Source organism: Camelus ferus, chromosome 6 (genome assembly GCF_009834535.1).
Source record: "Camelus ferus isolate YT-003-E chromosome 6, BCGSAC_Cfer_1.0, whole genome shotgun sequence".
Classification (NCBI taxonomy): Eukaryota; Metazoa; Chordata; class Mammalia; order Artiodactyla; family Camelidae; genus Camelus; species Camelus ferus.
Window position 1 is genome coordinate 68980182 of NC_045701.1, and position 24071 is coordinate 69004252.

The following is a 24071-nucleotide window of genomic DNA, read 5'->3' on the forward strand; positions in this document are numbered from 1 at the left end:
AGCTCAGTATGTACCAGATACCCTCTTAGGGTTTGGAATTACAAAAATAAGACAAGTTATGCTCTCTGAAAGCTTACCATCTAGGAAAACTGGTCTTGGAGCCGAAGAATCCTAGACAAAGTTTGTTTAAAATGCAGTTTCTCAGGTTCTCTTGCCCACCAGAAATTTTGATTTACTGGGTAAGGGGTGGAGGGCATAGGTATTGACAACTTAAATTAGCATACTTTTGATTGCGGTGCAGCTGATTCGCATTAAGAAACACTGTACAAATAGGTATTACTGAGAAATGAAAAAAAACGTTAGATTTAAGATGCCATCGCTTGTAGGCAGGGAGAAGCACATGCTGGGTCCATTTTACGTAAAAATTTTAATTCTCAGCTCAAGAGCATTCTCAGATCCCTGAAAACCCCAGACCCGCGCTGGCACTCTAGGCAGCTCCCGCCAGGTCAAAGAGGCCACCTGTAACGCAGGGTCTCCCCAGCAATCCCGCTCACCACCGGAAGCTCCACCCGTTCCTATGGGCCCCGCCCCCTCAGCCAGTGGGGCCTCGCCAACGACGCCAGGGCCGGAAGTGACGACACCGATGAAACCTTTTGGGAGGGGCCTGGGCCGAGCAGCTCCAAAGGCCGAAATTTCACATCAGAAACAAAACAGCAGCTGCTCGGGAAGGAACCTTGGCTGCGAGAGGATAGTGGTGGCGGCGAGGCAAAGGTAGGTGTGTGGTGGGGGGTCCGGGGAGAGAGAAACGCGCCCCTCATTTGGTGCCGACACGGGTGGCCGCGGGCAGGCCCGGCCCTTTGTCGCCTCCCGGGCCGCAGAGCCGGTGTCCTCGAGGATGAGGAGCCGGGCGCGGCCGGGCGGGGACCGAGGAGCCCCGTGTGGGGAACCAGAAGGGTCGGCCAGTTTCTCCGGCTCGCGGCGCGCGGTTGGGTTGAAGAGCGATTCCCTTTCGCAGCCTTGGTCCGGAAGTGCTGGTTTCCCTTCGACATCTCTAGGCGCAGGTGCCTTGACCAGGATTGACCGTCTTGCCTGGAGTGGAGCAGGAGAAAGAGAAAGCGCCTTGCTCTGGGTCTGGCTGAGCAACTGGTGAAACTCCACGCCTCCTCCCCCTAGTAGTGTGTCCTTGTCCAGAGAAAGCAAGTGGTCCCCAGGACCAAGTTCCTTCTTGTCTCCGTTCGGGGCGAAAAACAGGGTCTCATGATTTTGCCTTGATCTGGACTGTCGCGAGGCATATATGTCTAGTGCTTTGCACGTGTTTTAGATACTTGGCGTTTTCATCCCGCTCAGATTCCTTTCAAATAAATATCGCTTCTCTTGTAGGAAAGTAACTTAATTCTTGCCTGCTTTGGACAAGATGAATAGCTTGTGCAAGGTTTACTGTGGGAGATAAGAATAGTATGCAAATAACTACACGGTAAAGCAAATTGTAAAAGTCATAATATTCCCTGAAATTTGAGGCAGGTAGAGATTACGTCTGGCTAAGGGCATCTTGTTTTTTGAATTATCTTTTACAATGGAAAGGTTTTCACCCTCGGAGTTGAAGTGAGGAGGTCATTATATCAGAAGGTGTACTACAAAAGAGGGGCCCTGTGGATCTTAAGGGTCCAGCAACCCAGACTGCACGTTAAATAGCTGTTATGAAAGAGAATAAAACAGCAAAGTAGATTGGAACCTGTTGCATTTGACTGATTTCAGTCACCTGCAAAAGCCAATTTCAGTTCTCCTTAACTCACAGATTTCAGCCAACTTAAACCCCGTCCCACCTCCACTTAAGCAAATCCTTAACAGTGAAAAAAGAAGCCTGTTTATTGAGTGCATGGTTCTTTCCCCCTTACCCACCTTTCCTAAAGAAAAGATGATAGAAGTGGCATCTATCTTCTGGTTTTTCCATTTGTGTTCTCTGGTCCTTGGGTGGATAGTTACCACAATTCTGGGTATATTTTCCTCTGAATGGATATGATGTATTGCTAAATTTTAATTAAAATTAAATGACTGCCCCTAGTCCTAGATTGCTGTGTGAATTTACATTTGGGGAGAACTGGGGGATTGGAGTTGGCCTCTGAGAATCATTCTAGCAGGAAAGATCTAACATTCTACCAAAGCTTCTGTGCTCCTCTTCCTCTCTCTCAGATCCAGGTTCAGTCTACTCCTGCTTTCCCACTACTGTTATATTCGATTGTAGGGGGAGACTTACTTCTTTTGGATATATTCTGAAAAACCTTTCAAAGACCTCTAATGCTGCCTCTCCTTCATATCCTAGATGCCAGGCAGATTTGGATGGTGTTCTGAGATTTGCTTTTGATAAGTTTTGGTTTGCTTTGATAACCTTAACCTGGTAGGGGGGCTAGAGAGGCTAAGAGATTTGAGGTGATTTTTGTATAATCCAGGTGAGATACATGATTTTGATCTTTGGTAGTGGCAGAGGCTTAGAAAAGAGGAAAAACATGAACAGGACATGACAGCCAATTGCGGAGCAAGGAGTAAAGCATAAAGCTGATTAGGAGGCTTTAAGTTTGGAGAAGTGGGGAGATCACAGAAATAAGGAAGTTAGGAACAAAGAACTAGTCTAGAAAGGAAGATGAGGAAGTGGTTTGGAAGTATCACTTCTGAACTGCCAGCAGTTGAAAATATCCTATGGACAGGCTTGGAGCTGTAAATGTGAATCACTTAAATAGACTTAGCTGTTGATGTTGGAGCAGTGGAGGAGATGCCTAAGGAAGGAGGGGGGCAAGGAAGCCCAGGAAGACCCTTCAGGACACTTATAATGGGGAAGTGGAAGAGGATGAGGGACCCGCTGAGGAGAATGAGTGGTGGGAGGGGAACCTCCATAGTGCAGTGTAACAGAAACTGAGGAAGGGAGGGAAGCTTCAAGAAGGAAAAGATTGTTAGAAATTTTCAGTTTAAGCCTGTTGTAGGAGAAAGAACTGAAGCTTTAGAGCAGCACTGTCCAATAGAAACAATGCGAGCTGCAATGGTTAATACTAAATTTTCTAATGAGCATAATTTTTTTAAAACAGAAATAGGTAAACATAATTAATTTGAGTAACATATTTTATATAACCCAGTGCATCTAAAATTTTTTATTTCAACATGTAATAATATTAAAATGTGCTTATCTGTCTTCCCTTCTGATAAAAGCTCCTTATGTAAACAGAAGCATTATCTGATTCAATAACCTAGTGCCTAGCACAGTGTCTGGCTATGTAGAAGAAACTCAATTAAGTGTTTGTTGATTAAAGGGTATTAATGTCTGGTCTTCACAATGCTTGTACAGTTCCTTAAGTTGATCTAAGGCAAAAGAGAAAATGCAGGTATTGCTGAGTAAAATCAATGATTTACAAGTTAATTAGATGTGAATAGTTATTTTCATTAAAGGTTAGTCGTATTCTACCCATTTCCACCACAAATTTGATACGACTCAGGGTAATTATACCTTTTATGTAGAGTTATTGAAATTAAATTTGGGGGGGAAAGATTCTTTATAATTATATAAACATTGATATTACAGGACTATGGTCCCATATCCACAGTTCTTGAATCCTGAAAAAACTGAAAGACTTTTCATAATTCATTTGACAGCGAAATCTAACCTGAACCTATTTATGTAATTTAAGACTAAGGTATATATTTTTCTATATGTTTATTAATGTGTTTGATTTTGTGGTTCTAACTTAGGACACTGAGGGAACATTATAAAACATGGTATTTGCATAATGTTACCTCTGTAAAATCCAACAAATACATACATTCTAAACATATTTAGTCCTAAAGATTTCAGGTAAAGGATTTTGGATTTGTAAGTCTTTGTTCATTTTTTCTGCATCTTCTGAGTCCACATAACCATTATTATTTGAAAACAACTGTGGTAATGCTACATAACAGACCTTCGCCAAACTCAGTGCCTTAAAGCATTAGTTCTCGCTTGGCTTAAAGGTGTGGGTCTGTGAATCAGCTAGGGCAGTTCTGCTTTGCATGTCTTATTCTGGGGCCCTAGCTGAAGGGACAGTGGCTACCCAAAGTAAGTTCTCGTTGATGTAGCAGCCGAAGTACAAGAAAGCAAGGCCACCTGCTCAAGTACAGTTTAACTGTCTGTTGTGCCACATCTCCTAAGATCCCATCAGCCAAAGCAAGTCATAAGATTGTGCTCACAGGCATGGAGTGGGTAGTAGACTGCGCCCACCTTGAGGCCAAAGCAAGTCAGAGCCAAGCTCAACATCAGTGCAGAGGGGAAAGATATTCCTCTGCTGGGGATGCTGGGCGAGGGAGTGCAAGATTTGCTGAATAATAAACTAATCTACCACAGATGGTTCACAGAAGTAGAGTGGGAAGGAAGGAGGAAAAAAATCACCAAATAGGGTGTATCACTGTCCTTGCTCTTTTTAGGGCCTACCGCTTTCACAAAGCCTCTTGTAGGGCTAGGGAAATTATTTGCTCCTAGTCTCTTAAAATTCTGAATATCTTTCCAGGATGTATTACTGAAGTTTTAAACTCATTTGAAATTATTTTTATTGATTTTAATTATAGAATGCAATTTGGAGATTGGTTACATTTATTATTGCATTGAGCTTTTAAAAACTCAAATAGAGGCTCTCGCAGCCCATACATATAATCAGAACTTGGGCTGCCTGTCCTAGAAGAAGCTGTCAGAGCAACACCAAGACTGATTAAATTCTCTTGTGGAAGGAGAATAAATCACAAGTTCACTTGGCACTTGAAAACTTTTTAGTGGTTTTCTAAGTGAAGGGGAAACTAGTTCAGGTGGCTAGAATCATGAAAGCAAGCCACAGTCCTTTGTACTGGGGAAGATTGTGACAAAAACAGTTTCATGAAAATGTTTGTTTCTGTGGAATACGCATTTTGTTTATGTTTATCTCAGAGTGAGGAAGGAAAATGGTATCAGTAATTAAACATGCTATAGTTTAGTTGTTAACTTGGGATGTAGTGAGAGACAGAAACGTACTTTTCTGTTGGTGCTTCCTTAAATGAGATTTTTAATAAACTTCACTTTGGGATTCTAAACATTTCTCCTGTGGTACTTTTTAAAGCGCTGATGGATAGGTTTTCCGATTAGGCTTCTCTATTCAGCACGTCTAAACTTTGAGATTATTTGTATTCTCCTGGGCCTTTTTTTTTTTTTTTTTTAGGTTTTGTAGTTGCTGATCAGAGAAGGATTTCTTTTTCCTTTTATCTGATCGAGCAAATGTTTTGAGAAAAAGGAAATGGGATGGCAGTGAATTCAAGTATTGTGCTTTGTCAGTTTCAGAAAGTCTCTAGCAGGTGGCCAGAGAGAGAAAACACCAAAATCTATTTACATCCCTACTCCCACTCCCTCTGCAATCCAGGTCACATGAGAGATCCTCACTTCTCAACAGCTATCTTTTCTTGTTCTCAGGGCACTGCTAAGAATGTTATAAAGTCCACTAGTGTCTTTTGCCACGCTGCGGAACAATGGGGTTGTTGACCTTCTCCATGCAGTCATCAATTGTCTTCAGCTGTTACTGGACCAAAATCAAATCTGGCTTTGCTTGCTCCTTTCATTGTACCAACAGTCTTTGTTCACCAGGCCTGACTGAAAATTTAGCTCGCTAGCCCTGTTGCCTGCCTATGCTTCCTACTGAGCTCCATGTACAGAGCAGCTCTTCCAGGGAGGGTCACCCTGCAGCTGTGATCTTCAGCGCATCAGTGGAGGTGTGAGTTTTCTCTGGGTTAACTGGCAGAGACCTGGGCGGGGCATCAGAAGATCTGGCTGTTACTTGCCTCTTAATTGTGCACTGGCAAATTGTTTCACCTTTCTTGCGCCTTAGTGTTTCACATATAAATACTGATATGCCTTTGTGACAGTCATCCCTCAGTATTCAGAATTGGGGGACTTTGAGAGCAGAGAAGTGGTTCCAGGACTCCCACTAACCCCCACCTGCATGGATACCAAAATCTTCAGATGCTCAAGTCCCTTGTGTAAAATGCATAGTATTTGTATATAATCTACACACATCTTCCTGTATACTTTAAATCATCTCTAGATTACTTATAACACCTAATACAATGAAAATGATATGTAAATCATGGTAAGTGCAGTGTAAATGCTATGTAAATATTTGCTGACCCAGGCAAACTTAAGTTTTATTTTTTGGAACTTTCTGGAATATTTTTTCAAATATTTTTGATCTGTAATTGGTTCAGTCACATATGCAGAACCCTAGGATAAGGAGGGCCGACTGTAGTATTGGGATATGCTGAAGTGACTGCTATATTATTGATGATTCTTTTAAGATTTGTCTGAGAAAGCTCCAATGTGATAGTCAGTTTGTGTGGTTTCTTGTAATAGCTGAATAGATCCTGTAAGCATAAGGCTAATAATGCAAACTACTTAAATTAAAATGACCAGATTCTCATTATAGCTTATTTGAAAAATAAATAAATAAATACTATGACTATATGACTATATAAGGAATGCTTTTTGCACTTCAGTTTTTAATTTATAATTCAGTTATTGAAGTCTAAGATCTCATTTATTACTCTTTTAAAAAGATCTCATTTACTTCTAAGCAATAGTTTTACTAGTAATAAAAATCAGCCCAGTGTTTCTTGATGCTCACTGTTGTAAACTCCTAAAGGGCAGGGATGAAGTTTTACACAGAGTCAACATATTGTGATACCTGAGTTTTTGCTTTGCTCCTTTACTTACTGGATGTAACCTTGGGCAAGTTTATGAACTTCTGTGTGCCACATTGCTTTCATCTGTAAAATGGGTGGAGTGAACATAATTAATTAAATCCTCTCAATGTCTGTCTTTGATTTTGATATAAGTAGATAGCCAGTAAACTATTTAGTGAATGGGTAATCACTTGTCTTCTATTAATATTTTACCTGTAAATGTAATGCACTTTATTTATTTTTTTATTTTTGCCTGCATTGCCCTTTCTTGCCTCTTGCTCGTTTTGTTTCTGAGGGATCATACAAGAATATTAATGACAGATTTCTAAGGGTTTTTCTGTAATTAAGCTAGCCTTTAAATGACATGGTATAATCTTCAGAGCAGCCAGTGGAGGTTACGAGTTGCACCTTTTTCTGTTTACCATCCTGTGACATTTCTGGGTTAGCTGAGGTAGTAGGTACTGTACTAAATGTTTTTATGGAAAAGAAGAGAATAATATGTGCTCTGTTGCTGATCATAAATGCTACATTAATGTTAATTTTTCAATTAGATAGTCAGCTTTTAAGAATCTGGAAGCTGGGGGGAGGGCAGTTGCTCAGTGGTAGAACCTATGCTTAGCATGCACGACGTCCTGGGTTCAATCTGCAGCATTTCCATTAAAAAAAAAAAGAATCTGGAAGCATAGGTCAGAACATTTACTTACAGTACTTTGAAAAGATAACTGTCCTATTGGAATCCACTTCTCTTTTGGGTAAGCTAACACACATATTGCCAAACCTTAAATATATTTTTGTGGGTTTACTCCCACAAAAATCTATTTGAATTATTAAATTGAAATATTTAGGAATGTGCACAGATCATAGGTATACAGCTCAGTGAATTTTCACAAACTGTAACCTCACCCTGTATAACCAGCACCCAGATCAAGAAACATTACCAATACCCCGAAAACTTCCTGTGTACCCCCTTCCAATGAGTAACCCCTGTAAAAGTAACTATCGTCTCTCTTTGCATTTTTGATTTACTTTATTTTTTAAACAAATTTACATTATATTTAAAACACAGTCACATAATTGTCTTGTGTAGTTAATAACAGTTTACAGTCCCCTCGTCTTAGTCCAGCTAACTGGGCTGAAGTTGGAGAGGAGGAGAAAGGTAGGCAGGTACATAAAAGCATGTAGGGTAGAAGGGAAAGCATATCTTGATTAAAAATTTGTCATGATTTGAATGATCCAAATATAGGCAATTAAGAGTTAATTTGAACCCAGTACCTTTCCTAGAGGAAAAAGTTGCTTTATGTGTTTTTGATGAAAGATCATTAGAATAAAAAAAAAAGGAGTATTTAGAGGGTACTTCTACCTGAAGCTAAAAGTGAAAATGAAACGGAACATTGACAAAATGCTTTCATGTAAATACGTACGTGGTAATATTTTGATACTGTAAGTGAATTAGAATACTGGTTAAGTATGCAAACAGATTTTTTCCTTCTATATTTCTGGAGACTTTCAATGAAAGGGAAAATTGAAGTCAAAGAATTAGCTGATATAAATTCAGGTAGACAGACAAATGGGAATGTGGGCCCCCAGGAGGGTGGACTCTGGGAGATAGGATGATGTGCATAAACAAGGCTGTGCCAGGATGCAGAGGAGAAGCTGGGAGTCAGGAGTCTGCAGTTTTTGTCCTGGTCTGCCCTATTGTGTACTTTTGAGCAAGTCACTGAATTTGGGTCCCCTTCTGCTTTTGTAAAAGAGGTATGTTACCTGTTTACCCTGCCTTGGGACATTGTGATAAGGAGAAAATGAGATGATAAAAAGGAATTTTGCAAAATCAAAAGCACTAGACAAATAATTTTACGGAGATATAAAAATTAGGTTGGATTGGTCAGCATTGAAAAGGAATGTTGATGAGAACATTCTTTAAGATCATTCAGCTCCCTTTACTCTGGATCTGAAATCATTACATATCTTTGTGATTGAAAGTATCTGGTTTCTCAGGTAGATCTACTCATATCTTGAGCTGACAAAAGTTTGTCAGTTGAAGGTCATGGCAAATGTATACATTCTGGTTTACAAATTAGTCTTAAAATTATTTAATTGGTGTGAATGGATTTATTAGGATTTGACCAACTCTGGGTAACCTGGTAAAATCCTATTTCAGACCTAATCTGGGAGCCTGCAAGTGACAGCAGCCTGCGAGGTCCGTAGAAAGCTTGGCCTGGACGAGAACACATGAAAGAAAGGTTTGTTTTTGCTGAAAGTAACTTATAAAAGTGTTTCAAAATGAAAGTATCATTGTAATGCACGAAGGGTTGTTTTCTTTTTGCTTTTTCAGAACCCCAAGAGGCTTTGTTTTCTGTGAAAAAGTATTTCTATACAGTTGCTCCAATGACAGAGTTACCTGCACCCTTGTCCTACTTCCAGAATGCACAGATGTCCGAGGACAACCACCTGAGCAACACTGTACGTAGCCAGGTACTGTGTCAGCCTCTGCCACTGCCCTTTAAGACTCTGAATTCAGTGATCACCTTCCCTCACCTCCAGAGAGGCTCAGGGGCTGAGGGGCTTTCTCTGCTTTCCCAAATTTACATAGTTGCCCGACTTCAAGTGAGGGCAAAGCATGGTACCATTTGGTGCTGGGAGCAGAAGGCTATGTGAGCATTGGGTGTTGGTACAGTTCCTCCCGGGCTCAGACATCACTTCCTCCAATGACACTTCTCCAGCTTCCCCAGCTGTTATTTTGCATGTCTTGCTCTTACTCTTCTATGGGCTGAGTACATGCTATTGACTTTTTAGTTTTTCAGTGCCTTTCCTGGTTCTTAACAGTGCTCAATAAATGCTCATTGACAGAATGCACAATGATGGATGCAAGGCTAAGTGTAGAAGTCCTAGGAGAGATGGAAGGAGAGAATCAGAAAGGGGATGTAGTTCGTCACAAGGGATGGAGACTCTTGACTGACTACACGCAGACCAAAGCTGCCTGCCGCTGTGTTAGCTAATCATTATAGATTGAAGGCAGAGTCCACAGATGGCCTGTGTGATGGCTGGGGAGTCAGTAGGATTTTTAGGGGTTGAGCCAGGATGGCAGAAAACACAAGGTCAGTGGGGGAGGGTATAGCTCAAGTGGTAAAGCACATGCTTAGCATGTACAAGGTCCTGGGTTCAATTCCCACTACCTTCTCTAAAACCGTAAATAAACAAACCTAATTACCACCCCTGCTTAAAAAATAAGCAAAAATAAATTAAAAGAAAAAAAAAAAACACAAGGTCAGTTGTAAGCTATACAAGCTGAGGGGAGGGAGTGGAGGAGGCAGACTTTTCTGTTGGAACCAAAGGGCAGAACCAATGGAAGAAGGAGACAGGTTCTAGGTCAACAAAAAGAATTTTCTCACAATAACTGTACATCTGAAAGAGCATGGACTGCCTTGTGGGCTGGCGTGTGCTTGTCACTAAAAGCACTTACAGAGGCTAGAAGAGGACCAGCCAAATCTGCAGAGGGCTAGTTCATGGAATGAGCAGTGAACAGGAACACTAAGTGGTCTGGAAGTTCCTGTCCCACTCCAAATATATAGGATTCCAACTAAGGGTCAAAATGTGGGGAGGAAGGCTTGACAGAGTAGACTTTGATGGATGCGTAGCATAGGAATAGAGCAAACTGGGAGGTCATTACTGATAGAAGAAATAACACTTGTGGAGGAAAATTTTTCCTACAATATAAACTGACAGGGAGGCTGAATCTGGAGATACATCTTCAGAGGCAGATCACACTGTATTGCTAGAACATTTTTAAACAAGTGAAATAAATTTTAAATGAATATCAAAGGAAACCCTGAAAGGGAGCACCTGAAGGATGGGGCGGCAGGGGTGCCTGGTTCATAAGAGGTGGTACAAAGACTGATCTTTCTGGCAGCGCATCTGCTCCTCTGCTGTGTGTTGACAGCTTGACTTTTTGCTGTTCCCTAGGAGTGGCCTTTTGAAAAGTTAGGCTGGGCTGGATTATAAAGTTCTTTGGATGCAGGCTTCGAAAGTTTGAAGGCTACAGACTGTACTCATTTTCAGACTGTTACTTCAGAGGAAGGAGAGGGAAAGTGGAAACAGCAGACTTAGTCGGGTCTCTTGGTACCCCTTTCTTAACCAGAGCAGCTCCTATTTTATCTGCTTTGCATCTTGGTCTTCTGTGGATCTCTTTGAACAAATGATTCCACAGCTAACAAATTTGGAAAAAAAAAAACACTGTTATATGTCACTCATCTGTCCCAACCCTCCAAAGACATCTTATCTCAGAATAAAATCTGGTCTATGAGGTTTTAACCTTCCCTTCCTTCCTCCCCACCCCCTCTGTTATCTCTTACCACCCTCTCCCTCCCTCACTGCTTCCTCAGTCCTGCTTCTGGACCTGGGTTATCGTCCCAGTCTTCTCCAATGGCTCCCTTCACTTCCTTCAGGTTACCGTATCAGTGAAACCTTGCCTTCCTCGGCTCCTGCTCCCTTCCGTGCCACCGGGCACTCCCTATGCCCTTCCTCTGCTTTACCCGTGCGTAGCACTTACCAATATTTCTAGCATACTGTCTGCTTACACGTGATTTGTTTACCTGCCTCCCTCCAAGAACAGTGCTTAGTACACAGTGAGCTCTCCACTGTTAGTGTAGTGTTGTTCTTATCCCTCACACTCAGATTTTGTGGGGCTTTCATAGTATTTCTTTCCTGCCTTTTTTTTTTTTTTACACCTATCTGATTGATAAATTGAAAAAAAAGGGTGCTCTAGAGGAGGTATAGTTGACACAGGATTATTACTGACAGTTCCATGTGTTCCTGGTTTAATTTTAGCAAGTCTTAGACCTCACGTTCTCAGTGGTACCTTCCAGATCTAATAGGGCACCACTGTCTAGAAATTCAGGCCTAATTAATTTGGTTAATTTTCACTCTGCTATTGATAATATGATGTCAAATAAATTCATCTTTTGTTTATCTCCTTAAAAATACTTTCTACAGCTTACAGAGATCTTATGTATATATCCTCATATTTTCCAGTTACTACAGGATAGGTATTATTCCCTATTCCAGTTAAAATGGTTGTCCAAGACAACATAGAAAATTAAATGACAGACCTGAAACTTAAAACTATGGTTTCTAATTTCATACTCACTCCAGTGTTCTTTCTGTTCTTCCACTGTCTTACCCCAGAAAAATGTTGTAATACTGAAAGGAGATATTGTATGAAAAAAATACTGGAGAAGAAAAAAATACAAAGTCTGTGTATTCATTTTGCACCAATGTGCTTTAAAAAAAAATCCCAAAGAAAGAAGAAAAGAATCTCATCATTAAGTTTTTTTAGCTATAAAGAAGCCATTGTGCAAGTGTATGCTCTGGCTGGTTATGAAAAAATGGGGGTAGGTTCAAATTTAAATTGGACATAGAAGACGTGTTTTTGCAGATTAACTGAAAGCAGCTCTTTTATTTCTGCTGTTGAATAATGGGATTGTTAAATACAAGTGCAAGAAGACAAGCCTCTGCAGGCATAAAAAATCCTTACCAGGCTTATTTCTTTATTTACTCAGGGCTAGTTTAGAGGAATCAAAAGGCAATTGAGAAATACGAAAGTTTGAATCTTTCCATATAACTCAGGAGAGGAAATGATCATACTGAGTGTTTTCAGTGTGTTGGACTCTGCTAGATACTGTCACAAACATTGTGTAGTTTTAGGGCCTTGCATTTTGAGGACATTTACCGTAAATGAGCAGATTTTCCTTCTGTCTTCCCCTACTTTGAATAGCTACTCTATTAAAGTGCTTACCTATGTGAATATATCCTCTAGAATATACAAGCATGCTATTTTACATTAGATATTACAAAAAGAAAGGAAAATTCATTTAAAAATATTTTTGAAACTGCAAGAGATGTTAATAACTTCCCTACAGGCTATTCAAAGATTGTTGTAAAGAAGTGGGGACTCTGTTCTTTCCTCTGCTCAGCATCTCCCTCCATGCTCAGGAGCACCCCTCATCTTGAGCTCATACCATGAGGCAATCCTTTGAGTCTGGGAAAGAAGTAAGAGGGTAACCAGATATTAAAAGTTATCCAAGAATGCTGATTAAATTGGCATTTAGGGATTGTGGCTGAGTGACATGTAATCACGTTCTTCAGAGGGAAGAACTAAGTTTGATCTGCTTGTAATTTGAAGTAGCTGTGTGTAAGTTTAGTTTAATTTAGCTAATTTTGTGACTATCTCATTCTTCCCATCTGTAAAATTAGGTGATTTGCTAAATAAATTCTCTTCTAGAAGTTTTGGTGTAACCAGAAGTTTTTTCTTTTTACTGAAGTTTACAATGTTGTATCAATTTCTGGTGTATAGCATAAAGTTTTAGTCATACATATACATGCATATATTCCTTTTCATATTCTTTTTCATTGTAAGTTATTACAAGATATTGAATATAGCTCTCTGTGCTATATAGTCGAAACTTGTTGTTTACCTATTTTGTATATATAGTAGTTAGTATCTTCAAATCTTAGACTCCTAATTTATCCCTTCCTACCCACTTACCCCTGATAACCATGTTTATTTTCTATGTCTGTGAATCTGTTTCTGTTTTGTAAATAAGTTCATTTGTGTCACTTTTTTAGATTCCACATAGTGGTACTGTATAATATTTGTCTTTCTCTGACTTAATTCACTTAGTATGACACTCTCCAGGTCCAACCATGTTGCTGCAAATGACATTATTTTATTCTTTTTCATGGCTGAGTAGTATTCCTGTGTGTGTGTGTGTGTGTGTGTGTGTGTGTGTACACGTACACACCACATCTTCTGTATCTAATCATCTGTCAATGGACTTTTAAAAGTTGCATCCATATCTTGGCTGTTGTAAATAGTGATTCTGTGAACATTGGGGTGTATATGTGTGTGTGTGGGGGGGTCACTTCTTTAAAGTGTGATAAATCCTGTAAAATTAAATGGAATGCTAACATATAACTATTGAAAGTGGTAATTAAGTACTTGGGGCCCTGAGGAAAAAAGTAAATGAAGGGTGCTCTAAATTTAAAATGAATTGGGTCCACAGGCCCAGTCAGCCTTTGGATGATAGTGTTGTTGTACTGTTTATAGTATTGAATTTGTTTCCCCATTTATGTCACAGGAAAGTAGGAGAAAAAGAACTTAAAATCTTGGGGACTTCCAGAGAAACATGTTTGTTTTCTTATGAAAGTAAAGTTAGAAATCTTTGGCACAGATCTTAATAGTTTGTTTTTAAAAAAACACACAACAAAAAAACAAACTCTAGGTTCAGGCCTAACACAACAGCACCATAAATGTTGACTATTATCTCTAACCAGTTGTAGCAACCTGTCAGGGAAATTCCAGCCTTCCTTGATGATAGAGCAGTGGTTAAAGCTCTAACTCCAGCTAATCACAAAGCTTGGGCAGGTGCTGGATGGAATTCTCCATTCTGTTGGAAACATATTACGAATGATTAATAAACATTTTCAAGTTTTCCACATAACTTGCCAGTTTTTCAGTTAAGCTGCTCTTTAGTTTTTCCTACAGTGCAGACTCAGGAGCCTCACATTTCTAATTGTGGACATCCAAACAATATCTATAAAGTGTTATAGCATTGATACTTTTTCTTATAAATAAATATGCATCTTAAGTAAATAAATAATATGCAGACTATAAATCTATCAACATAATGGAATACAATGTAAATTTTTAGGCATGTTGACTTATTACATGGGAGTGTATGCATGAAATACTATTTGATGAAAAAAATAGGGTGCAATATTTGTGAATGTTCACTATAACTATGTACCTGTGTGTATGTTGAAAAACACTAGAATTTAAGATGTTGTAAGAATAAGTTGTTTTCCTTGTAAAGTCATCTAAGTTCATATTCAGCAATACAAAATTATAAACTTAAGTATGGCAAAAACTGCCGTGAACAAAGTCAAAAAACAAACTGGGCAAAGGCTTATAATGCCTAATGACAGATATATCTTAATATATAAAAAAATCTTATAAAGTGAAAGGGGACATGAACAACTCAGAAATGATATTACCAAAAAATACAAACAATATATGTATATGAAGGAAGAAGAAGAAATATAAATGGTAGTAAATATATGAAGAGACTAGTTGGGGGAGGGTATAGGTCAAGTGGTAGAGTGCAAAGGTCCTGGGTTCAATCCTCAGTACCTCCTGCAAAGGAAAAAAAAAAAAAAACTTAATTACCTCCCCCACCAAAAAAAAAAAAAAAAAATTTGTTCCTCCCTCCCCTCCTCAAAAGTCAGTCTATGATTAATCATGATCATAATAGACTAAAAAGAAAACACTAGTTAATCAAACTTACTAATAATCAGAGACATGGAAATGAAGACCTTTCATTTTTCACCTATCAGTGAGCAAAGATTGATCCCCGTTGCTACTAAAGGTATGGGGAAATAGGCATTCTCATTTGTTGTTCACAGGACTTAAATTTGTGTTTATTTGGAAGCAAGTTGTCAGTTGAGTCTACTAAATACACATGCCTTTTAGAGATAATGTGGCAATTAAATCTAAAAGTCCACATACCTTTTGACCTGGCATTTCCAGTTCTAGATTATCCTGTAAAAACATTTACATAAGAGTACCAGGAAATATAGACAAGAATATTTACTGAAACATTATTTGTAACAGAATTTTGAGATAACCTTCCAAAAATATTTATAAACTTTCATTTTTACTATTTCTTTTCATTACAGAAATAAAACTAAAAAACAGGGGCGAGCAGGCAGAAAACAAGGTTCTGAAAAAAGGGCAGGTTCTACACTATATTAAAAATCCCTCCATGATTTTTGCTGTTCGAGAGCTACTCTCCCTGCTTGAGGGTCCACGTGCCTTCAGTGGCTGGACCTATAGTTTCATCAGGTTCTGAAGTAAGGAGAAGGGAGAGAGAATTAAAATGAAGCCTCTGACTTAATGGTGTAGGAGCCCTGAGGAATCTGGCTTCTTAGGAACTCACTTCCCACATGCTCACCACTTCCCTTAAGACCCCACCCTCCCTGAAAGTTACAACATTTATATAGTGAGTAATCCTTCCTCTGCCGCTGAAATGAAATCGTTTGTAGTGGCTACAACACTGGTTTCTCTGAAACTTAAAATAGCCTTTAAGGACAAAACTGCAGGCAGTAAAAAGATCAGTGGTAGCCACGGTATAAGGGAAAGAGAGGGGGCAAACAGGCAGAGAGCACAGAGGATATTTAGGACAGTGAAACTATTTTGTATGGTACTATGGTGGATGCATTTATTACACACTTTTCAAAACCCATAAAATGTACACTACCAAGAGTGAACCCTAAAGTAAACTATGGACTTTGGGTGATAATGACATGTCAGTGTAGATTCATTGATTGTAAAAATGTCCCACTCTGGTGTAGGATGTTGATGGAGGGAAGGCTCAGTTTTGCTGTGAACCTAAAACTGCTCTGAAAAATAAAGTTTTGTTTTGTTTTGTTTTAATTAAGAAACAGAGGGGAGGGTATAGCTCAGTGGTAGAGTATGTGTTTAGCATGCACAAGGTCCTGGGTTCAACCCCCAGTACCTCCATTAAATAAATAAACCTAGTTTCCTTCCCCCTCCAAACTCTCCCCCCAAAAAGGGAAAAAAATTAAGAGAAATGAGCTACCAAGACACACATACAAGGCCTTTATGTTCTCATCTTTTAGAAATATATACTAAAATATTTATGAAGGAAATATGTTTGAGTTTGCCTCAAAATAATAGTGGGGGGCAAAGTGGTTAGGAAAATAGATGGAATACTAGCCATTAGACAATAAGTGCACATTGGGCTTTATTATATACTCTGACAATATTTGTTTTAACTTTTTCCATAATAAAAAAGTTTGTTTTAATTAGCATTAAAGATAATGCTAAGTCATCATTCTAATATTTAGCCAAGATTTTTCATTTTGGAAATCCCTCAGTAGTTCTAGGGTCACCTTCTTAATGTGACAATTTTCAAAGGACCTACATACCTCTTTGAGAAAAATACTTTTTAAAAAACAGCTTTTTTGAGATGTAATTGGCATTAGTGAGCTGCGCATATTTAAAGTATAGAATTTAATAAGTTTTGACATCTGTATATACCCTTGAAAACACTACCACAGCCAAGATAATGATCATAACTATCACCCCTAAAAATTTCCTAGTTCTAGAATATGAAAACAAATATATGTATGTTCATGTATGACTGAAGCATTATGCTGTACACCAGAAATTGACACAACATTGTAAACTGTCTTTACTTTGATAAATATATATATAAAAAAATTGCAGAAGGTTCCTGGTTCTACTTAATCTCTCCCTCCTGCCCCTCCCCAACTATTCCCTATTATAGCAGGAAACCACTGATCAAATTTTTGTCTCTGTATTCTAATTTTCATTTCCTAAAATTTTATATAAATGAAATTATACAGTGTATATTCTTGTCTGGCTTCTTTCATTCAGCCTAATTTCAAGATTCATCAGTGTTACGGCATACATCAGTAGTTTATTCCTTTTTATTACTGTGCTGTATTCCATTATATGGATATACCACAGTTTTTAAATCCATTCGCTTATTGATGGATATTTGCATTTTTTCTGCTTTTGGGTTATCACAAATAGGCTGTTATGGACATTCATATACAGATCTTTGAATGGGCATATGCTTTCATTCATTTTGAGTAAATACCGAAGAGTAGAATATGATCCAATGTGGTAGGTGTGTATTTAACTTTTCAAGATACTGTCAAACAATTTTCTGAATTGGTTGTGTAATTTTGCACAAGAAGTGTATGTTTCTCCATATCCTCATCAGCACTTGGTACAGTATTTTCAGTTTTTTAACCCTTACTAGTATCATTGTGGTTTTAATTTACATTTCTTTGAATAATGTTGTTAAGTATCTTTTCATGTGCTTGTCCTCCTAATATCTTTTGTGAAGTATCTATTCAAATTTCTTGCTCAGTTTTTAAATTGGATTGTTTGTTTTCTTATTGAGTTTTGCGAGTTCTTTATATATTCTGGATACAAGTCTTCTATGATATATTTGATTTGCAAATATTTTCTCCCAGTGTAAGGCATGCCTTTTTATTTTATCAGTGTTTTTTGAAGAGCACAGAAATAGATCAATTTAAATATTGATGAAGTCCCTTTTATCTTTTTCCTTTTGTGAATCTTTTTTTTTTTTTTTTTTTTTTTGGTGTCATATCTAAATCTTTACTTAAGTTCTCAGAAGTTTTTCTACATTACTTTCTTCTGGAAACTTTATAGTTTTAGGTTTTACATTTAGGTCTGTATAGTGATTATAATTTTTTATATATGGTATGAGATATGGACCAAAGTTCATTTTTCTCCATTTGGGTAAACAGTTGTTTTAACACCATTTTGTTGAAAAAGACTATTCTTTCATCACTAAATTGCTTTGCACCTTTGGCAAAAGTCAGTTGTCCATATAAGTGTCAGGCTGTTTCTGGGCTCTCTATTTGGGCTTTTTGTCTTTTTGCCAGTACTACATTTTTTTTTTTTTATTACTGTAACTGTATAAGAAATCTTGAAATCGAGTAGCCTTAATTCCCCAGCTTTCAAAGTTGTTTTGGATGTCCTTAATTTCCATATTAATTTGATAAACATTTCTACAAAAAATCTGCTAGAATTTGATTCTGATTGCATTGAATCTATAGATCAGTTACGGGGAGTTGGTAGAACTGACATCTTAAGAATATTGAGTCTTTCAATTTATGAACACAACAGTATATCTCTACATTTATTTGGATGTTAAAATTTTTTTAATTGTGGTAAATGACATACCATAAAATTTTAAATCTACCATCTTAACCATTTTAAGTATATAGTTCAGTAATATTAACTATATTCACATTGTGGTGCAATAGATTTCTAGAACTTTTTTGACTTGGAAAACTGATACTCTATACCTATTGAACAAAAAATCCTCATTTCCTCCTCCCCGCAGCCCATAGCAACCACTGTTACATTTTGGGTTTTTTGAGTTGGACTACTTTAGATACGTCACATAAGTGGAATTATATGGTATTTGTCTTTTTGTGACTTGCTTATTTTACAGTATAATGTCCTCAAGGCTCATCCATGTTTTAGCATGTGACAAGATTTCCTTCTTTTCTGAGGCTGAATAATGTTCCATTGTACAAATATATCACATTGCCTTTATCCATCTGTTGATAGATATTTGCATTTCTTCTATTTCTTATGAATAATGTTGTAATGATCATGGGTGTATATCTCTTTGAGATCATTGCTTTCAATTCTTTTGAATATATACCTGGAAATGGGGTTGCTGGATCACATGACAATTCTATTTTTAAATTTTTGAGAAACCTGCATACTTTCCTGCACCATTTTACATTCCCACCAGCAGGGCACAAGGGTACTGATTTCTCTGCATCCTTGCTAATACTTTTTATTTTGTTTTTTTGGTAGTAGCCATTCTGACGGGTGTAAGATGGTATCTATTTATAGTTTTGAATTTCTCTAGTGACTAGTGATATTGAGCATTTTTCTGTGCTTGTTAGCCATTTGTATGTATTCTTTAGAGAAATGTTTATTCTTTTGCCCATTTAAAAATCAGATTTTTTTGTTGTTGTCAAGTTGTAAGATTCTTTATGTATTCTTTATGTATTCTGGATATTAACCCATTATCAGAAATATAACTTGTGAATATTTTCTTACATTTTGTGGTTGCCTTTTTACTATGTTGATTGTTTCTTTGATGCATGGAAGTTTTAAAGTTTGATATCTCATTTGTCTATTTTTGTTTTTTTTTTTAATTGAAATATAGTTGATTCACAATATTTTGTTAGTTTCAGGTGTACAGCAAAGTGATTCAGTTATATATATATATAGTTATATATATATATATATATAACTATATGTATATAGTTTTCAGTTAATTTTCCATTATAGATTATTATAAGATGTTGAATATAGTTTCCTGTGTTATACAATAAATCCTTGTTTATCTATTTTTTGTATATAGTAGTCTGTATCTGTTAATCCCATATGCCTAATTTATCCCTTCCCTCCTCCTTTTCCTCTTTGGTAACTGTAAGTTTGTTTTGTCTATTTTTGCTTTTGATCTTTAATTTCTCTTAGCAATATTTTGTAGTTTTCAGTGTACTCATGTATTTGCAGTTCCACAAGACGATGCTCAGGGTCAGTGAGTAGCTAGAAGGACTCACAGATCTCAGAAAAGCTGTTTTACTCACTGTTACAGTTTATTACAGTGAGAGGTTACAGATTAAAGTTAGCAACAGTAAAAAGCGCATTTATCAAGGTCACAGATCCAGGAGACATCAGGCCCAAGTTTCCAGTTGTCCTCTTCCAGGGGGAGTGGTGTGAACAGTGCTTAATTCTCCCAGGAACAGTGTGTGACCACATGCATGCACTATTGCCTCCCAGGGAAGCATACTTGAGCCATGGTGTCCTGGAATTTTCCTGGGGCTGGTCATGTAGACATGGCTGACCGTAGTCCTCTAGCCCCCCCCAAGGTCAAGGAGATACCATGTGGCCCAAGATACCCACTGTGGATCATACTGTTAGCAGTGTAGCCCAAGGCCTCATATAAACAGAAGCACTCTTAACAGGCAGGATATTCCAAGGGCTTAGAGGTTATTTTCCAGGAACCAGGTCATATCTGTCTTTGGCATGTACAGGGTTTGGACACCCTGACCTGCTGAGTTAGTCCATTAGAGTACAAAAGCCCTTTTGCATCCTTTTATTCTTCAGGTCTCAGCTCAAACGTCACTTCCTCAGAAAGATATTCTCTGGTTACACTATCTGTAACCATGTGTTTATCACACCACTGTATTATATAGTACTGTCCCAGCCTGTAATTATCATGTTTATTCTGTCTTCCCCTGCTTGAAATCAGTTCATGAGAGAGGTCTTGTTGACTACTATATCCCTGTACATAGCTGACATTCACTGTTTTTTAGTTAATAGGTATAACTCAAACAAAATACCATAAGCCAAATAGAAAAATGGCCAAGGATAGGAATACTTAGTTCATGGAAAAAAATGCTCATCTTTCCTAATAATAGGAGAAATAGAAGTTAAAATTACACAAACCCCATATTTTACTATCTATCAGACTGATAAAAATCCAGGCATTTCACATGTTTCATACTACGCTGACAAGGGCTTGTTGAAATAGTCACTCTCCTGCATTGCTAAGTCTTTAAACTGGTACAGCTCATGAGGAGGGCTATTTGGCAGTATAAATCAGCATTTCAAGTGCATATATACTTTGACCCAGCAGTTTTACTTCAGGGAATTTATCCTACAAATACACCCCCATACATATGAAATAACTTACAGGGGCATCCTTTACAAAAGTGTTTGAAACAGCAAAAAATTAAATGTTCATCATTGGGGGATTGACCTAATACATAATAATACATTCATGTACTGGCTATGTAGCTGGTTAAAAAAATTTTTTTTTAATTTTTTTAGAGAATAAGTATATTCTTTAGTGATGTGTAAAAAAAAAATCTCTAAGATACATAGTTTAAAAAAGAAAGCAAAATATAGGACAGTGCATTTATTGTGCTACTATTTGTGTGGACAAGGAGGATGAGAATATATATTTGTATTTGCTTGTATATACATAAGGAATCTGAAAACATTTGCCATAGTGGGAGGTTTTTTTTTTTTTTTTTTACTATATACATTTTTATACTCCTTGACTTTTGAACCATGTGCATGTTTTACCTGTTTAAATAAATAAACTGTATTGTTTTAAGGCATTAATAATATAACTAGTCTTAAAAATAGTTCCAAAGGACTACTGTAAAGAGGAAGGGTGTGTGGGTGTGTGTATTAAACAAAGCTCTAGTATTCCATATCAGCTTAGGGGGCAGGGCAGGGTGGGGTTGGCTAATGTTCATTATAAACCAGAATATCCAGTTGAGTACCATGAATGAGCATATAATGATTGCCTCTTTCATACTAGATTCACCCAGTTAGACTGCTCATGTAGTCTGGTAGGACAGCTGTGGTGGCATAAAAAGAACACAGGTTTTGAAGCAAGAGACTTGAGTTTGATTCCTGCCTCTGCTATTTTCTGGCTGTGAGATTTTTGGATCATTTGCTTTAATGTTCATCTACCAAAACCTTCCACCATATGAAAAGAACAAATGAGGTGATGTGAGAGTGCTTTATAAATTATATAAACACTTTATATAAATTATATAAATGCTTTGTAAATACTATAACAAGAGAGCTGTTATTACTTGTATTTTAATTTATATTGAGCATTAATCAGCTCATCAAGTTGGTCATAATTATATTGCTGAATATTGGCATAGTAGTAGTCACCTCCTGAGAAAACAGAAGTGTGAATTACTTCAGCTCTCCTGCCCCTCAGCTGTCGGTCATACTGTGCCCCTGTTCTCCAGATCAAACCTTCCTCCTAACAATTTCCTTCCTACTGAACTTCAGTGACTTATGTTCAGCAAAAGTTATCTTTCTTGGTGATTAGGGTATATATTTCTATCTTTTGCAATAGTCTCCTTTCTGTTCCTCATAGGGTTTGAATCTTCATGATGTTTGTTCCATAAGGTCAGTTACTTCCTGGTCTCCAGGCTGAGGCGGAGGGCACCAGTACCTTTGTAAGGCCAACTCTTCTCCCTTCTTTTGTTCCCCTCCATTTACCCCCTACCCTGTTTCATTAGTTATCATCTGTCTTATATCATCAATCTCTTCCTGTACTCCTGACTCTGTACTTTGATTTGACAAGTATGCTCAAGTCTCTTAACATCCCTAAAATAACTTTCAAATTTGAATTCCTTCTGTTGTCACATTTTTTTTCTTCAAAGAATGACTGCCTTTAATTTCTCAGTTTCCATTCATCTCCTAGTCCATTATGATTTATGATATGACTTCCCTCTGAACTGTTTTACTTTTATAAAGATGTTGGTGAACATCCCACTGCAAACTCAGTGGCTTTGTGGCTCTCACCCTGCCTGCTGATGACACTTCTTTGAAATGTGCTCTTCCTTTAGCTTCTGTGATATATTGATTCCTGGGTTTTCTTCCCTCTTCCCTGTTCTCTTTCTTGCTGGTTTTTCTCCTGTTGCCTGCTGCTTACGCTTAGGGATTATTCACACTTCTCTCCTTGATCGCCATCTCACTCTGTATTTTCCTTCTACAGCTGTTATGTTACATTAATGCCCAACGTGTCCATCTATACTCTCTCCCTGAGATTTCATCCATTTCCATAGTTATAGAAACTAATGACTTCCCCCAACTCTCTTCTTAGCTTGAAATTCTTATTAATTGCCTTTGGATTTGACTGTCTGGTTGCAGTACTTCAAATTTACCACCTCCCTAACTAAAATCTCCCTCCTCTCCTCCAGGCTGCTCATCTTGTGTTCCCTATGTCTGTCAGTGCCATCACCACCTTTCTAGTCCCTTATGCCAAAAAACTCCAGATCACCCATGACTCCTTCCTGACCATTCACATGTAATTTGCCACAAAGCCCTATAATTCCGCTTTTGAAATATTTTTCTCATGTCTCCTATTTTCCATCTGCCATCAGTCAAGTTTCTTAAAAATGAAACATAACCTGATGTGTCACTTCCTCAACCTTAACAATTTTTATGACTTTCTGTTGCCTTCAGGACAAAGTCTGAAGTCCCTGACATGGCAAACAAGGTTCTTCACAACCTGTTCCTAACCTTTTTTACTGCCACCAGCCCTGACCACCCAGTTCTCCAGCCAGCTCAGGAGTACCCATTGGTTTTCTGCATCAGCCTGGCTCTTCATTTTCACATCTCGATGCTGCTGTTCTTGTTGTCTCTGTCTGGAGCTCATTCGCCTCCACCCCTGAAAGTTCTGCTCAAGAATCGTATCTCTTATGTTGCCTTTCTTGGCCACATGAAATTAATCAATCAGTCCTGTAGCACTTTATTCATACCTCTAATAGAATAGTCCTTAAAACTATCTTGTAAGCTCCTTGAGGACGGCATCTAGATCTTACTGATTTTAGTATTGCCACAGCAGAGTACCTGGAACATAGAATTCTGATAACTATTTGAGGAATGAATATATTGAAAGTAAAGTGAATGAGAAAGCCCACACTGAGTCTGCAGGGCTCCCATGTTGGCTGGTGAATGACACATTGAGAGGTGGTTAAAAACTCAATTTATGCAGTCACACACACCTGGGTTCACACCCTCTCTGTATTACTTACCAGCTCTGGCTGTTTCCTTGCCTGTCCAGTTGTGGTGATGGGGTGGCTGTGAGCATTGAAGGTAAAGCACATACAATAATCCCTGGTATCTTGTAATAATTTTAAGCTGTTATTAAGTGTGTAGTGTATTTTTAATGAATAATAGTAACTTATTACTATTAGTTAGGCTTGAACTCTGT

General features: G+C 37.9%; 1 protein-coding gene across 3 annotated transcripts in view; it reads left to right on the forward strand.

The window, feature by feature from the left end:
* Nucleotides 1-565: 565 nt before the first annotated feature.
* PSEN1 (presenilin 1) overlaps nucleotides 566-24071 on the forward strand; it is a 62284-nt gene continuing 38778 nt past the window's right edge. The window contains exons 1-3 of one of the 3 annotated variants that reach the window (XM_006184507.3): nucleotides 566-711; nucleotides 8813-8894; nucleotides 8987-9126. In XM_006184507.3, coding sequence (XP_006184569.1) covers nucleotides 9040-9126 — 87 coding nt within the window. In that variant the 5' untranslated portion in view covers nucleotides 566-711; nucleotides 8813-8894; nucleotides 8987-9039. Of the gene's footprint in view, nucleotides 712-5552; nucleotides 5689-8812; nucleotides 8895-8986; nucleotides 9127-24071 lie in introns of those variants that run through there. The other 2 variants (XM_006184508.3, XM_014559055.2) reach the window with 2 other exon arrangements.